The following is a 14589-nucleotide window of genomic DNA, read 5'->3' as shown; positions in this document are numbered from 1 at the left end:
AGGATGTGCTCCTCCCTCTCCTCCCTCCTTGCGTGCGCGCTCCCTCGCTCGCTGCCAACCACCACGCCGCTCCCTGGAGACGCGGAATTATTTATTTTATTTTTTTTTTAATTTTTTTTTTTTTTTTCCCCCTCCTCCTCTCGCCCGCCCTGCTTTTACCTCGCTTGCCACAGCCGCGAGGAGCGGGCGGGCGGGCAGAGCGGCTCGGGCATCATCATCCTCATCATCCTCATCATCATCATCATCACCATCATCATGCATAATTCATCCCGCAGCCTCTCCCGCCTGCAGAGCCCCCTCGGCTGCTGCCGTCCCTGGGGCCGGAGCAGGTGTGGGGCTGGAGGGGTCTGAGCCCCTCGCTGTGGGGTGGGAGCAGCCCCAGAGCCCCCCACCCCTGTGTGGGTCCGGGTGTGTGCAGCCCCCGAGCCTAAATCTATCCCCGGATTACACAATCGATCCGTGATTGTCCGGATATCTACGTCTATCCATGGATTTCTGAGGCTGTAGGCATCCAGGGGTGGGATTCGCGACACATTTTGGGATGTTCCGGCTGGCGTGGGTGGTCCCCGACCCTCCGCGAGGCGTGGACGGGGATTCCTCCCAGCGAGAGAGCGCGGGCGGCAGCGCCGTCACCTTTGTGTCACCTTCGTGTCACCTTCGTGTCACCTTTGGGGTTTTGGGTGTGCCCAAAGCCACTTTTGGCTCTCAGGGTTCGCCCCAGGGGGCTGCACCCGGCGCCTTTCCCGGGAATATCGGCAGCTCCCGGCTCTTCTCCGGCTGCCGGGGGAGGTCAGTCCTGGAGGGACGCTCGGGGGTGTGACAGGGACACCCCGGGACCCCCGGCAGGTCCCCAAGTGTGGGGAACGCGGCGCTGCCCAGGTGGGAAGGGTGCCCGTGCTGGGGGGGCTTTGGCGGTCGCTGCCAGGTTGTGGGAACGTGGATTTGGAATGTGGATTGGGAATGTGGATTGGGAATGTGGATTGGGAATGTGGATTGGGAATGTGGATTGGGAATGTGGATTTGGAATGTGGATTGGGAATGTGGATTGGGAGCGTGGATTTGGAATGTGGATTGGGAATGTGGATTGGGAATGTGGATTTGGAATGTGGATTTGGAATATGGATTTGGAATGTGGATTGGGAATGTGGATTTGGAATGTGGATTTGGAATATGGATTTGGAATGTGGATTTGGAATGTGGATTTGGAATGTGCCAGGGAGCCTCCGTCCCTTCCCAGCTCCAGCCCAGAGCTGTTCCTGACGTCGGGAGATCAGCGGGCACCGGGGCTGGCCGCAGGTTAATGGGCTGCAATTAAAGAAAAGTAATTAAAGCCTTAGTGTCTGTATTGATTGGCAAAGCTCCCGCGGCCCCAGGGCAGGAGGGGACCCGAGGCTCCCGTGTCGCCTCCCCTCGCCCAGTTTGTCCCAGTTCGGGCTCCCCGCTGCCGGTTTTGGGGTGAGGAAGGAAGAAGAGTGCGGGAGCCAGGCCCGCAGGGAAAGGATGGATGGAGAGAAATCCAGGGGAGGAGATGAGTCCTGTCCCGGAGAAGGGAGGGGGACCTGCCCTTTGTCCCTCTGTCCCTGTGTCCCTCTGTCCCCTCCCGTCTGCGCCTCCGCCGGCAGCAGCTCTGCCAGGGTCGCCCTGCAGGTGACAAAGCCACCCGGAGCCTCTGCGAGGAATCCCTTGGACATTCCAGCTCCAACAGGGAAAACTCAGCCATGGGAATGGTCAACAGGCTGGAGCAGCCTCCAGGAAGAGGAGGAGGAGGAGGAGGGAACCCAGCATGGATCCGGAGCTCGGGGGCCAGACGGGTGTCACCCCCGGCCACCAAAAGCGCCAAACCAGCGCGTCTGACCCGGATCCATCCCCAGGATCCGCCCCGTCCCGCTCCGGGAGGGATAAAATCCCGACGGGAATGCTGGAAGAAGCCCGTGGAGAGGCTCAGACCTTGGGCTTGGTGCTTCCAGATGCTGCGGGCAGCGGGAAGTGGGGATTGGGGGATTGGAGAAGTCCCCGGGATGCGGGCAGCTGGAATTCCTGCACCGGGAGCTAAGCGCAATTCCACAATTCCATCCTTCCTCGGGGCAGAGCGTGGCTGGTGCCTCCATCGCGCTGGGGATGTCTCCACTGGGCAAAAAAGCGCTTTTCCCCCTCTCTGCTGTTCCTGGAAATGCTGGGAAGGGGGCGGGAGAAGCCCCCGCGGCAGAAGGAAGCACTCAACACTTCAACCCTCTTAGCCGGGCCCGCCGCAAATACATCTCAATTAACCAAATGATCTCGCCGCTCCCCCTCCTTCCAGCCCCTTCTCCGCCCCGGGGAGCCTCTGCCAGGAGCACTCCGGAGCCTCGGGGCAGGAGGGGCTGGGAGAGAGGGATGGATCCCTTGGAGCTTGGCTGCCAGGAATGGGGGGCTGGGGTCAATCCCACATTTTCTGAGCAGCGGGAGCTTCTCCCCCTCTGCTTCCCGGAGGTCTGGGGGCTGAAAACGGAGCTGGAGAGGATCCAGAGCTGCTCCTGAGCATCCTCCTTTCCTGGACAGGGAGGGGATTTTGGGAATGGTGAGGATTTCTGCCTCCAGGCTCTGGTTCTGGGGAGGATCCAGAGCTGATCCAGCACCGCTCTCTGAACATCCTCCTTTCTTGGTCAGGTCGGGAATTTTGGGAATGTCAACCACCAGACTCTGCTGCTTTTCCCTCTTGGAATTCGATGGGAATAACTCTCAGGCTCAGGACGAGTTTTGAACCATGTTTTATTATATGTTTAGTGTTTTCTCTATACAAAAAAATCCAGTCTTTTTTTTTTTTTTTTACAGTGATTCAAAAAAAATGATATCTGAGTAGTTTGGCCTTCTCTCATCTCTCATGCAGTTGCTTTAGGAGTCCTTAAATTAAACCCTTTTAATTTTTTTTCCCCTTCCAGTCCATAAATCTCGCTGGAAACTGAATTTTTACAGCCTCAGCTTTACATTTCTCACTGGAACGGGTGGGGTTAACGCAAAGGTGGTGGTTTTTTTCTTCCTCTTTGTTCTCTTTTTTTTCTTTTCTTTTTTTTTTTTTTTGCTTTTTAAAAAAAGGCAAATAAATACACAGGATACTTGAGACCAGCTGGGAGGTTGGACAGAGAGGACGGACAGACTGCAAGATATTTACAAATTAAATTAAAACAAAACGACATCCGGTGCTTTCTGTCGGATGTGAGGGGGAGGAACAGACATTTCAAATGATACCGTGGAGGGACAACTCTGGTCTGGGGGTCTGACACGGGATTTTGAGGGGTTGATATGGAATTCTGAGGGGTTGACATGGAATTCTGAGGGGTTGACATGGAATTTTGAGGGGTTGACATGGAATTTTGGGGTTGACACGGGATTTGGAGGGGTTGACACAGGATTTTGGGTGGTTGACATGGGATTCTGGGGGTCTGACATGGAATTTCGAGGGTTGACACAGGATTTTTTGAGCTGACAATGATTTTTGAAGGGTTGACTCAGAAGTTTGGGAGTCTGACAGAATTTTGGCCGGTTAACACAGAATTTTGGGGTTTTGACACAGAATTTGTGGGTCTGACATGGAACTTTGGAGGTCTGACATAGAATTTCGTGGTTTGACACAAATTTCAGGGTTTGACACAGAATTTTGGGGGTCTGACACGAGGTTTCGACAGTGCTGAACAACCAAACCTTGATGCCCAATGCGAGGACACGGAGACACAGGCGAGGGGCGCTACTGATGCCATGGGTGGCGTTGTGAGGACCAGAAAAGCATCGTTATTCTCGTTAATAAAACAGCTTTTAGTGCAAGAAATCGGAGGTGTCTCTCTTTTTTTTTGTCTTTTTTTTTTGTTTTTTCTCCTTGATAAGTTTTTATTTTTTTTATTATTTTTATTTTATTTTTTATTGCTTAACTGAAATCTTGGTTGCTGAAGGTACACGGAAAGCCCGGGCTGAGGAGGTGACGTCGCGGGTGGCGCTCACAGCTCTGCTGGGACCTGCGCGACGAGGAGAGGGTTTGGGATGTGCCGGGAAAAGTTGGTGGCGTTGGGATGTGCCGGGAAAAGTTGGTGACTTTGGGATGCACCAGGAAAAGCTGGTGGCGTTGGGATGCGCCAGTAAAAGTTGGTGGCGTGGCCAGAGCGAGCACTGTGGTGGCCCTGGGTGACACTTCCCAGCTCTTCCCTTCTCCCTCCTGCTCTCCCCCAGCTCCCGCTGGATCTCCTGGATCGTCGGTGACACCTGGGTTTGGGATCTGTCACCTCCAGGCAGGCAATGCTGGCAGCAGGGACAGTGTGTCCTGGTGTGCGGTTGGGTTTCTCCGAGCAGGATTTTGGGGTTTGGACCAAAATTCCAGTTTTTCCCACTGGTTTTGTGCTTCCAGCTGCAGTGTCACCTCAGGGAGAATGGGAGCAGCCTCTGGATCAGGGAAGTGGTGTCCTCATGTCCCAAATTCCTGGTGTTCCTGTCCCAAGGCTCGGTGCCAGGGAGGCCCCTGGAATCGAGATGGAGCCTGGATTCATCTCCAGGACATGGATGTGGTGTTGGCTCAGAACGTTGTAGGAACAGGACAAATCTACACATTTGGGGTTGAGCTCGGCTCCTGAGAGTGCTGGAATTTGGAGTTTGGTGCTGGAATTGTGGATCTGGTGCTGGAATTTGGGGTCTGGTGCTGGAGTTTTAGGTCTGGCTCTTCTCTTCTTATTTTTGAATGAGAAGCTGGCTCTTAATTGAAAGACTTGATGAAGGAAGGGTTCTTTGTTCTGGAGAACTGGAAGTGTTCCCTGCCCCAGAGAGGTTGTGCAGATCCGAGGGAGGGATCATCGTCCCTGTGATGGGAATGGGAGCATCCCTGCCAGCCCTGGGTGTCCCCACAGGAATCAGGACAGGAGGTGACTGGGATGTCCCCTTTGGAGAGGAGATGGAGCACCAGAGCAGCTCCCAGGGAATGGGATCAGGATCAGGGTGGGGAACACCCCATAGCCACAAATCCTTGTGTGGATTCTCCATCCATCCATCATCCATCCATCATCCATCCATCATCCATCCATCCATCCATCCATCATCCATCCATCATCCATCCATCCATCCATCCATCCATCCATCCATCCATCATCCATCCATCATCCATCCATCATCCATCCATCCATCCATCCATCCATCCATCCATCCATCCATCCATCCATCTCTTACTCCAAGGATGCTCCCAGGACATGGAGTGGGTTCATCCCAGCCCTGTCTGGATTTTTGGGATCTGTGGGGTCAGCCTGTGAGTGCTGTGGAAGGTTTGGGGTCAGGGCTTTTCTCCCCATGCAAACCTTGAACTTTACTCAAAGGAGTAAAGGATGAGAAGTTCAGGATGAGTTTTTAACCTGAATTTTCTTTGGGCTCCAAAACTCCAGGGGGGAAATTTTGAAAAAATGACAGAATTTTTTGCTAAACCTTAAAGATGTTGAGTAATTTTTACACCAAGCTGAGACAGGGCTGTGAGTAACTTACATCGAGTTGTTTTTTCACCTCTCCATCTCCTCCCTCTTATTACTCAAAGTAAGCTGGGGGTAGGAGTGGGAATTTTATGAGGAAATTTGGGATAAGATTGGGCAGAGTCCAGCTCCTTCCCATTCCTTTTCCAAAGGGATGCTGACAGATTTCCTCAGGGATGAGGTGATTCAGGAAGAGGGGGTTTTAATGGGAATGGCGCATTGTGGATACCCAACACGGACCTGCTTCCAGCAATCCTGGCCTAATTTCTGGAGGTTTGGAGGTCTTTTGTGGTCCTTGTCAGCAGCAAGGATTGAGAGTGCTGGGAAAATCCCAGATCCAGAGGCTGGATTTGTTTGTCTTTCCCAGTGGTGCTTGGGCAGGGAGTTGCCCAAACTCACCTGGGAGTTGGGCATGGGTTGGGAATGGGATTGTCCCCATGCCTGGGGGTGGTGCCACCTTTGGAAATGGGATTGTCCCCATGCCTGGGGGTGGTGTCACCTTTGGCCTGGGGGGTGTTTGCCTAAAAGCTGGATGGAATTCCTGGAGCCGCTGTCCAGAACGGGATGGGTGGCAGCAGTGGGATCAGGGCATGGCTGTGTCCACACTGAGGGTCACAACGGGACTGTCCCTGCCAGGGGACACGGCTGGAGGGTCCTGGCAGGGGGTGACGGATGAGGGACATCCCTGGGACAGCTCCCCCAGCTCTGCCTCTTAACCCCAACCTAAACCTTAGAATTCCTCTGCCGTTGGTTTCATGGAACAATTTGGGTGGGAAGGGACCTTTTAAGGTCACCAAATCCAACCCCACGAGCTCCATCTTCACCCCATGTTTGACCTATCAGAGAAGACGACCAAGATAAATGATAATTATTATTTTAAGGAAGGCATTTGCATTGGATTAATTTGCATCCATCTCTCCTGTTGGCCCGGTCCGGGCTCTTCCCGGGATCCATTGGGATGTGGCAAAGTCCCTCTCCACCATCCATAGCAGTGGGAGTATCCCTGTCACCGACGTGTCTCCAGAGCAGAAAGAATAACTGCGCGAATCCCGTTGCATTCCATTCAAAAAAAATCTCCATCCTCCTCAGAAAATTAAAAAAACTGAAAGGAAAATCCATCCAAAAAATCCATCTTTTCCAAAAGAAACCCGATCTCTATCTCTCTCTCTCCGTGAAGGTACCTTTGGTTTCAAAAGTGCAGGAAGTGGGAGGATTCACGGGACGCAGTCCGTCAGGAATCCCTGCCTTCTACCCTGATCCGTGCTGGGAGAGCTGGGAATGCTCCCAGATATCCCATTCCTACTGCTCGGGCGGATCCGAGGCCGTCAGGGGCGTTGGAGCGGAGTGGGAAGAGCATCCTTGGAGTGACTCCCCGGGAAGTCCCAAGCTGTGTAAGGCATGTGAGGGAGCGCTCAGGGGGGGTCGCTGAAATCCTGGGAGTCTCCAGGCGGGATGGGGATCCCACGGTGGCTTGGCTGAGTGCTGGAGGGGGGAAAGGCCACTGTCAGATAGGAGGAGGGGGTTTAGAGGGAAAAACAGCGCCCCTCCGGCTCATCCCGGTGCCTGTGGAGGTGTGGATTCCAGTCCGGTGTTCCTTCCTTGTGGTGTGGCCCTGAAGCCTTCAGGGAATCCTCCACCTGATCCCAGGGGTTTTTTCCATCCTCACCAGCTCGCTTGGATTATTGTTTTGCTAATCATTCTGGTCTCCTCATCCTATTCTGATCCCGCTCCTGCTTCCAGGCCCTCTTTGCTACATAGGATTTATGGAGTTGCCTTGAAAAGAAAGCAGGTGTGGGGTGGGGGGCGGCTCCCCACAAAATCCCTACAAAGCGAATTTCAACCCAAAAAGGTTTTTCTGCAGTGCTGTTTCCCCGGGCTTGGCGGGGGAGAGGCTCCTGCCCGTCCTTCCACAAATCCCAAAAGTTCCTCCACAACCTCTTCTCCTCCCGGGATGCTCTGGAGCTCAGTGGGAATGGGGGATGAGCTCCCTGTGGGTTTTCCCAGCCTCAGTAAGGACAAATCCCGGTGCTCAGGGAGGTGGTGGGGACCTGCTCTTCCCTGCATAGGTTTTTTTCAGGAGGGAGGGTTTTTTTTAGGAGAGGTTATGGGCAAGGTGCTGCCGTGAGGATGGACAGCTCAATAATGCGGTGTTTTCATCCCAAAATCCACCCCTCTCCTCCTTCCATGCCTTTGGTCTGCCCAGGCCCCTCTCACCCCTTTTCCCTTCCCAAAATTCTTTGATTTCTTTCCCCCCTCCCCTCTGATCCAGAACCTTCCTGGAAAAATTAAACCCAAAAAGTTGGAGCTCCCTCCTAAAAGAACAAAAAAAGCCTCAGGGAGCCGAGCCCTACATGGGGCCCCTCCGGACTGGCCCTGAGGCAGCCCCAAACTGGGGAGCAACCCCAAAACTGGGGAGCAGCCCCAAATCAGGGCAGCAATCCCAAACTGGGGAGCAACCCCAAAATGAGGAGCAACCCCAAAACGGGGGAGCAACCCTAAAACGGGGGACCAATCCCAAACTGGGAAGCAGCTCCAAACTGAAGAGCAGCTTCCCCGCTCCAGCCGCTCTGGCTCAGCCCCGATTCCCACTCCAGCTCCCGCCCCGCGCGTCCTTTGCCGTTGGCTCGTTTGCTAAGGATAAATGGCATCGGCGGCCGCCTGGGCTGCCTGGTTGCTTGGAATTTTTTACTTTTTTTTTTTTTTTTTACTTTTTTTTTTTATGGCATTTTTTTGCTATTTTTAATCTTTTTTTTTTCCCTCTATTTTTTGCTTGTTTGTTTCTTTTTTTTTTTTTTTTTTTTTAGTCCACGCTTGATTCCCTTTCCTGTCGGAGGCAGCGGTGGCGGCGGCTGCCGGCAGAACCCCCGGCCGCTCCGAACCCCTTGGGCTGTGGGTGTTTTTCCCGGCGTTTTTGCTATGCCAAGGAATAAATGGCATTGACGGGGGACGTGGCCTCGGAGCTCTCGTTGCCCTCGGTCTCCTCTTTGTCCTTCTTGACCGTGTACTGGCCGATGAAGGAGCCGTCCTCGTTGAACTGGCCCTCGCCCCCTTCTCCGTAGTCCACCAAGCTGTCGTCGCTCTCCTGCTGCTTTATCGTCCCGTCCAGCGAGGTCTGGCTGTTGGGAAGAGGTTTGTTGTCTTCATCGCTGGCAGCAGAAGACAGACAGACACGGCAAGGGTTGAGAAATGGGGATAAAACCTTCCCCCAGGGGATGGAGATCCTAAATCGATCCGCAGCGGGAATACGGCTCGGTAGAGCCTTAAATATTGGGGGCTAGTCCGGGTGTGGGTGGAGGGTTGTGGGGAGGGTGTGAGGTGAAGGTGGTTGGGGATCTCTGAACACCCAATTTTAACATTTTTCAGCTCATTTCTCAGCTCATTTTTCAGCTCAATTCATGATTAATTAATTAATATATTATTTACTTATTAAATACATTTCTTAACCTCGGTTTCCTCATCTCAAATTTATTAAACCCTGATTTCCTCATCTCAATTCCTTTACCTCAATTCCTCGATCACAATCTGTAACTCCCATTTTATAAACCTCAATTTCTTAATCTCATTTTTTCACTCAGTTTTTTACTCTCAGTTTCTCTCCCTCATTTTCTTAACTTTCATTTCTTGCTCTCAATTTCTAAATCTCAATTTTTTAACCTCCATTCACTCATCTCAGTTTCTTGCTCTTGGTTTCTAAATCTTCATTTCTTGATCTCGATTTTTTAACCTCAACTTCTTGCCCTCGATTTCTTAACCTCAATATTCCACCCAAAACTTGGATCAATCCAGCTGGATGAACATCAGGAATAATTTTCCTTTGGAATTGTTTGGATTCTTTCTCTCTCAGTGTTTTAGCCCCCCTTGATAACCTGGTTTAGTGGTTTGTTCACAGATTTCCTTGAGAAAACAGTTTTTCCTTTAAAAAAACCACATTTTTTTCTCGGAAAACATTTTTTTCCCTTGAAAAAATGTGTTTTTTCATTAAAAAAACACAGTTCTCCTTGAAAAACCACATTTTTTTTCTTGGAAAACAGCATTTTTCCTCGAAAAAAATGCAGTTTTTCCTTGGAAAAATGCAGTTTTTTCTTAGAAACCACAGTTTTCCTTGAAAAAAACACATGCAATGGGGAGCATTGCGAGGGGACACTTTTAGGATGCCAAGTTTTGTGCAGCTTCCAAAACTCTTGGAATTTACCTTTCCCAATTTATTTCTGGGCTTTTTTCCTTGTTCAGTTTGGGTTTTTCTCCTTTTCACTAAAAGTCACTAAAAAACAAAGAGTTCAACCCAAAAGGGGAAAAAAAATACATTTAAAGTTTTCTTTTTAACCAAAATCAGGGAAAAGCTGTTTTTCCTTGAAGGGCAGGGATAGGTATCCCATAAATTGAACTATTTTGGGAAGGATGAGAGTGGATCGCTCTAAATTGATATAAAAATTAATTTTTATATCAACTATTCCATAATTCATGCAAATTCTGTCATATTCCTGGAGATATCCCTGAAATATTTGTCCTCCCACCTCCATTCCTGTCTTTTTCCAGTTGTTTTTTTTTTAGCTTGGGATTTGCCAGGCTCCACTCCATTCCTTTATTTCCCTTAAAATTGGTGAAAACTTTGAATTTTTTATTTTTTTTTTTTTCACTTTCCTTGGGATCTTGAGCAGGGCAAGGCATTAATTTTCCCTCATTCCATGGGATCATTTCCCCCTCATTCCATGGGATTCATCCACTCCCTGAAATGGGAGAGGAATTCGGGATCCCACTGCGGGTTTCCTTGGATCAGCGCTTTGGAAATTCGACAACACACCCCCAATATTTGAGACTTTCTGTTAACTTGGCATCACAACCAAAAAATTAATTTGTTAGCTCTGGAAGCAGCTTTGTTGGTTTTTTTTTTGGGAAAAAGGAGGAATAATTCAGTGTGGAAGCAGGACTGGTTAGAAAGGCCCAAAAACGCTGAGTAGAGAGCGGCAAAACGCAGATCATCAATTCCCAACGCCCCTTCCCAAACTTTGGGAGGCAGCTCGAGCCAAATCTGGAGCCGGATCATCTTTAATGAATGGGTTCGCAGCACGGAATTCCCGCCAGGAATGCATTCCTGGAGAATTCCCACTGGTTTTACCTCTCTCCAGGGCCGTTTATCCCGTTAGTGCGTTAGGAGGGAGCAGCTCCTGATGGGATCTAACCCTGTTAAAATGGATTTCTGGGAGCGTGGCTGAGCCGGGAATTAGGGAACCGGAGTGCCCAGATGGGAATCACATGGAGAATGCTCTCCTGAATCCCATAAATCATCGGGAAGAGGGCTAGGCTGGAGCCAGAGGGAGGATTTCAGGACTAAGAGTGAGCAGATTGGTCAGGATCCAGCGGTTTTGGCTCATGTCCCTTGTCCCCATTCCCTGGGATGCACTTTTTCTTGGAAAACTAGTTTTTCCTTGAAAAAAAATCCCAGTTTTCCCTGGAAAATCCACATTTTTTTGCCTTGAAAAAACCCACATGCATTCCCAAGTTCAGTCCTGCTCCACCAGGAGGGAGCAGCAGCTGGAGCTGGGGGGGGCCTGGCTGGATTTGGGGGGCACACCCAGCCCACGGAGCAATTCCAAGAAGGATCTGACTCTCCGGAAGCCGTGACGGCAGCGGGAATTAGAGGGATCTTGTTTAATGTGTTAGGCAGGGACGTGGGAAAGGGGATGGGGAAGTTTTGGCCGTGAAGAAATCAACGGGAGGAAGGAAGGAAGGAAAATAAAATTCCCAAAAAGCAGAGTGTGCCGGACTTCTGGCGGCACGAGGTCCTACCTTTCAAGAGACCTTCACGGTCCATGTGGATAGACCAGGTGAAAAGGAGGAGAAGGAATGGGAATAAAACAGAGAGAAGCAGAAAGAGCCTGATCAGAGAGAGAAATGAGGAGGTTCTGCATTCACAGGGGCAGTGCTACGACCAAAAAAATAAAAAAAAATGGGAATCATCGCCTCGTTATACCAAATGAGCCGGGAGAGCCATTCCAGGTGGGATCAGCCTCCTTGGGTTCCCCCAGGAAGCCATCCCAGCATGGAAAAGTCATCCAAGAAGGGCTGGAGGTGATGTCCGGGGGACAGTGGTGGGTCTGGGGACCCGCAGCAGGACAAGGGTGGCTGGGTTCACCCCAGCGTCCTGCTGGGATTCCTTGGATTCCCTCCCTGTGGAAAAACCTGCACCTTCCCAGAGTTTTCCAGAGCTTTCCTCCCTCACGAGGCTCCCGGGACAGTTGTGTGTCCTCCCCTCTCGCTGCCTGCTGAGATGTCCCCTCCTGGCAAGTGGCACTGCCTGCTCTGTGTCACCTGTGCCCTTATCCTGGATATCCCGGGAATCTGGACCCTAAATCCCCTCGGCTTCCCTTTCCCGGCATCCGGAGTTTCCAGCCGCCTCTCCGCGGGCAGCACGGAACATTTGGTATAATGAGGCACCGGCACTGGCACGGAACGTTGTCCATGGATAATGGTCCTGGCTTGGGAAGGAGATTCCCTGCTTGGGAATGCCATTATCCCGGGATCGGAGCGGAGAGATGTGGCGGGATCTCAGGATGAGGAGCTCGGAGAGTGTCATGCACGGGGCACCGGGGACGTGAGGGTGATGAGGGCACAGCAGCCATGCCATGGGGAGGAGGGGACGGGAGCCGGGATGGGCTCAATTCCTGCCCTTCCCTGAAATCCTAAATGCCACCGCTCCCGGAGCCCGGCCCCACAATCAGCCCCGAGCTCGATCAGCCAACAGCTCCAGCCTCCGGCTTCACCTTCCCTCCTGCCTCCCAGAGGGAAACCTCCTGGAATTCTCCCAGGAATCCTGGTGTTCCTCAGGATTGCCAGCACCCCCTGGCAAAGTTTGTGGGTTCATGGGATGTTGGCTTTTTTTTTTTGTTTGTCCTTATTAGATTGGGGATTTCCCCCCCTTTTATTTAGTCCATAAAACTCCATGGATTCCATCCCAGAGTTTTATTGTCCTCCCACTGACTCCTGCCTTTCCCCTGGAAATTTTAGGGCTGTCCATGGAAGTCAGAGCTCCAGCTGAGCATAAGGATGAAGGATTCACCCCAATCCTTCCCCTTGCCTGGAAGAAAACACCCCTTGGACGGTGCCGGGGAATTTCTGCCAGCCATCCCCAGAGCTTGGATTCCCTCTGGAGGGAGGCAGGGGGTGCCTGGCCATGGATTTTCTTCGGGAATGGTGGATGGGGCCAGGAGGGGGTGGCTGGGCCCCCTGGGTGGGATCCGGAGAAGCAGAGATGGGAAATCCGGGAGTGCTGCCAGGAGCTCGGCCTGGGGGAATCCCTGTGGGAATCCCTGTGGGAATCCCTGTGGGAATAGGGGGGCGGTTCAGGCTTCCCACAAACCATCCCATAAATTTGGGAAGCACGAGGCTATCCTGACTGGAATCATGATTCGGGGCTGGGCTGTGTCCTGGTTCTGCCTCATTCCCATGCCAGGAGCATCCCATAAAATCCTTCCTTGGGAAGGGATGGCTCTGACCCCAAAACCTGCAGCAGGACCAGGCTGGGCTCATTCCTCCTCTGCTGTTCTCCCTGTCCCAGTGTGGGATCCAAAGGGAGCATCCCAAAAATTCACAGGTGGAATTTTTGGCCACCCCTGGAAGCACTGAGCAGCGGGGAGGGGAGGAAGTGCTGGCCCTGGGTGTGAGACATTAAGGAGTGCCAGCCTTTCCCTACAACATCCTGCTGGGATGTGCTTGTATTCCATGTTTTTCTCGGAGTCTGGGGAGCTTCGTGGAATCCTCTGGAATAAAAATATCTGTCTGAAACGGAATTTCTGTGCCTCTGATGAAATAAGATGATGAGATAAGATCCCTGGTTCCGTTCAATTTCTGTTTCTGATTCATGTTGTTTCCCCTAAATCCTCTGGCAGAATCCCTTCTTATTCCATCCCTTCCTGAATCCCAAATCAATTCTTCCCATGCTGGGAATGACACGGGGTTCAATGAATCTCTGGTTTAAATCAGGAGGAAAAACCCACCAGGTTTTGACCTCAGCTCAGGTGGGAAAGGGAATTTTAATTCCTTAAGGAAATCAAATTAAAATATCCCAAATCCCCTCGGCTGCCAGGTGAGTCCTGAGAGTGGGACCTGCTCTTGCTCCTGGGGAATCACGGAGAGCTGGGAATGCTTGGGAAGCTCCTGTCCCTTTCTGACACATCCCAGGAGTTTTTCCTGGAGGGAAAAAAGCTCCGCTGCTCTTTAAGGGTGACATTTGCGTGCAAAGAGAGGGATGGAGCTGGGGAAGTCGGAGAGGTTCCAGCTGAATCCCTGCTGGAGCCCTCATGGGGGTTTTGGTGGGATTGTGCGGGGCTGGAGCACAGGACGACCCCAAATCACTCCCCTTTCCTGCTTCCAGGGCTGATCCCAACAGAATTTTGGTCATTTCTCCCATGGCTAAGGGGATCCTCTTTAGGATGCTTCAGAAATACCCTCAGGCTGCTACAAAGTTTGGGGTTTGGGGGTGATTTTGGGGATTTTATGTGTTAGGAGCTCCATTAAGGTCACTCTGCTCCTGGTGGGAGCTGTTCCGGTGAGCTGATCCACAAATCCCATCCCAACAGAATTTTGGGCATTTCTCCTTTAGGATACTCCAGAAATACCCTCGGGCTGCTATGGAGTTTGTGCTTTTGGGGTGTTTCTTGGGATTTTATGTGTCAGAAGTTCCATTAAGGTTGGATTACTCCTGCTGGGAGCTGTCCAAGGTTGCTGATTCCAGAATCCCGGGAAAAGGAGGTGGTGGAACCCCACAACCTGGCGACTCCGGCAGCGTTTTAGGAGCCGTTTCCTTCGGGAATTACTCACAGCGGGAAGGCGGCAGGAGGAGGAAAAGGGGGGACAGGGATCGTTCCGGGGTGGGGGGTGGTTTGTGGCACCACGGGGTGGGGGGAGGGGGGCTGTGATGGTGGGGGAGGGGTCGGACATTCCATGGGATCCTACCTGTAGTCGAAGGATCCGTCCTCCACGTTCTTGTCCTCGGGATTGAGGTGCTCGTCCTTGTTGTCCCGCACTGTGAAGGAGCAGAGCCCCCTCCCAGTTAAACCAGTAAGGATCGAAGGGTTTGGAAATGGGGAGGGGCTGGGGAAGGGTCCTGGGGTGTCCCTAA

At 51.8% G+C, this 14589-nt stretch overlaps 1 protein-coding gene across 25 annotated transcripts in view; it reads right to left on the bottom strand.

Moving 5' to 3' along the window:
* Window positions 1–8244: 8244 nt before the first annotated feature.
* Window positions 8245–14589, bottom strand: part of NFASC (neurofascin) — a 68020-nt gene continuing 61675 nt past the window's right edge. For 24 of the 25 annotated variants that reach the window (XR_015278997.1, XM_086861780.1, XM_086861785.1 and 21 more), the window contains 2 exons: window positions 14424–14493; window positions 8245–8617 (listed from right to left, as the gene is read on the bottom strand). Coding sequence is in view for 24 of the 25 variants with exons in the window: in XM_086861780.1 (XP_086717906.1) it covers window positions 8386–8617; window positions 14424–14493 (302 nt within the window). In the remaining variant the exon portion in view is untranslated. The remainder of the gene's footprint in view (window positions 8618–14423; window positions 14494–14589) is intronic. The other variant, XM_086861771.1, reaches the window with a different exon arrangement.

Source organism: Cyanistes caeruleus, chromosome 24, assembly GCF_971803275.1.
Source record: "Cyanistes caeruleus chromosome 24, bCyaCae1.hap1.1, whole genome shotgun sequence".
NCBI classification, from domain to species: domain Eukaryota; kingdom Metazoa; phylum Chordata; class Aves; order Passeriformes; family Paridae; genus Cyanistes; species Cyanistes caeruleus.
The sequence above is the reverse complement of the archived record's forward strand: the minus strand, read 5'-3'. Positions and strand labels throughout refer to the sequence as shown.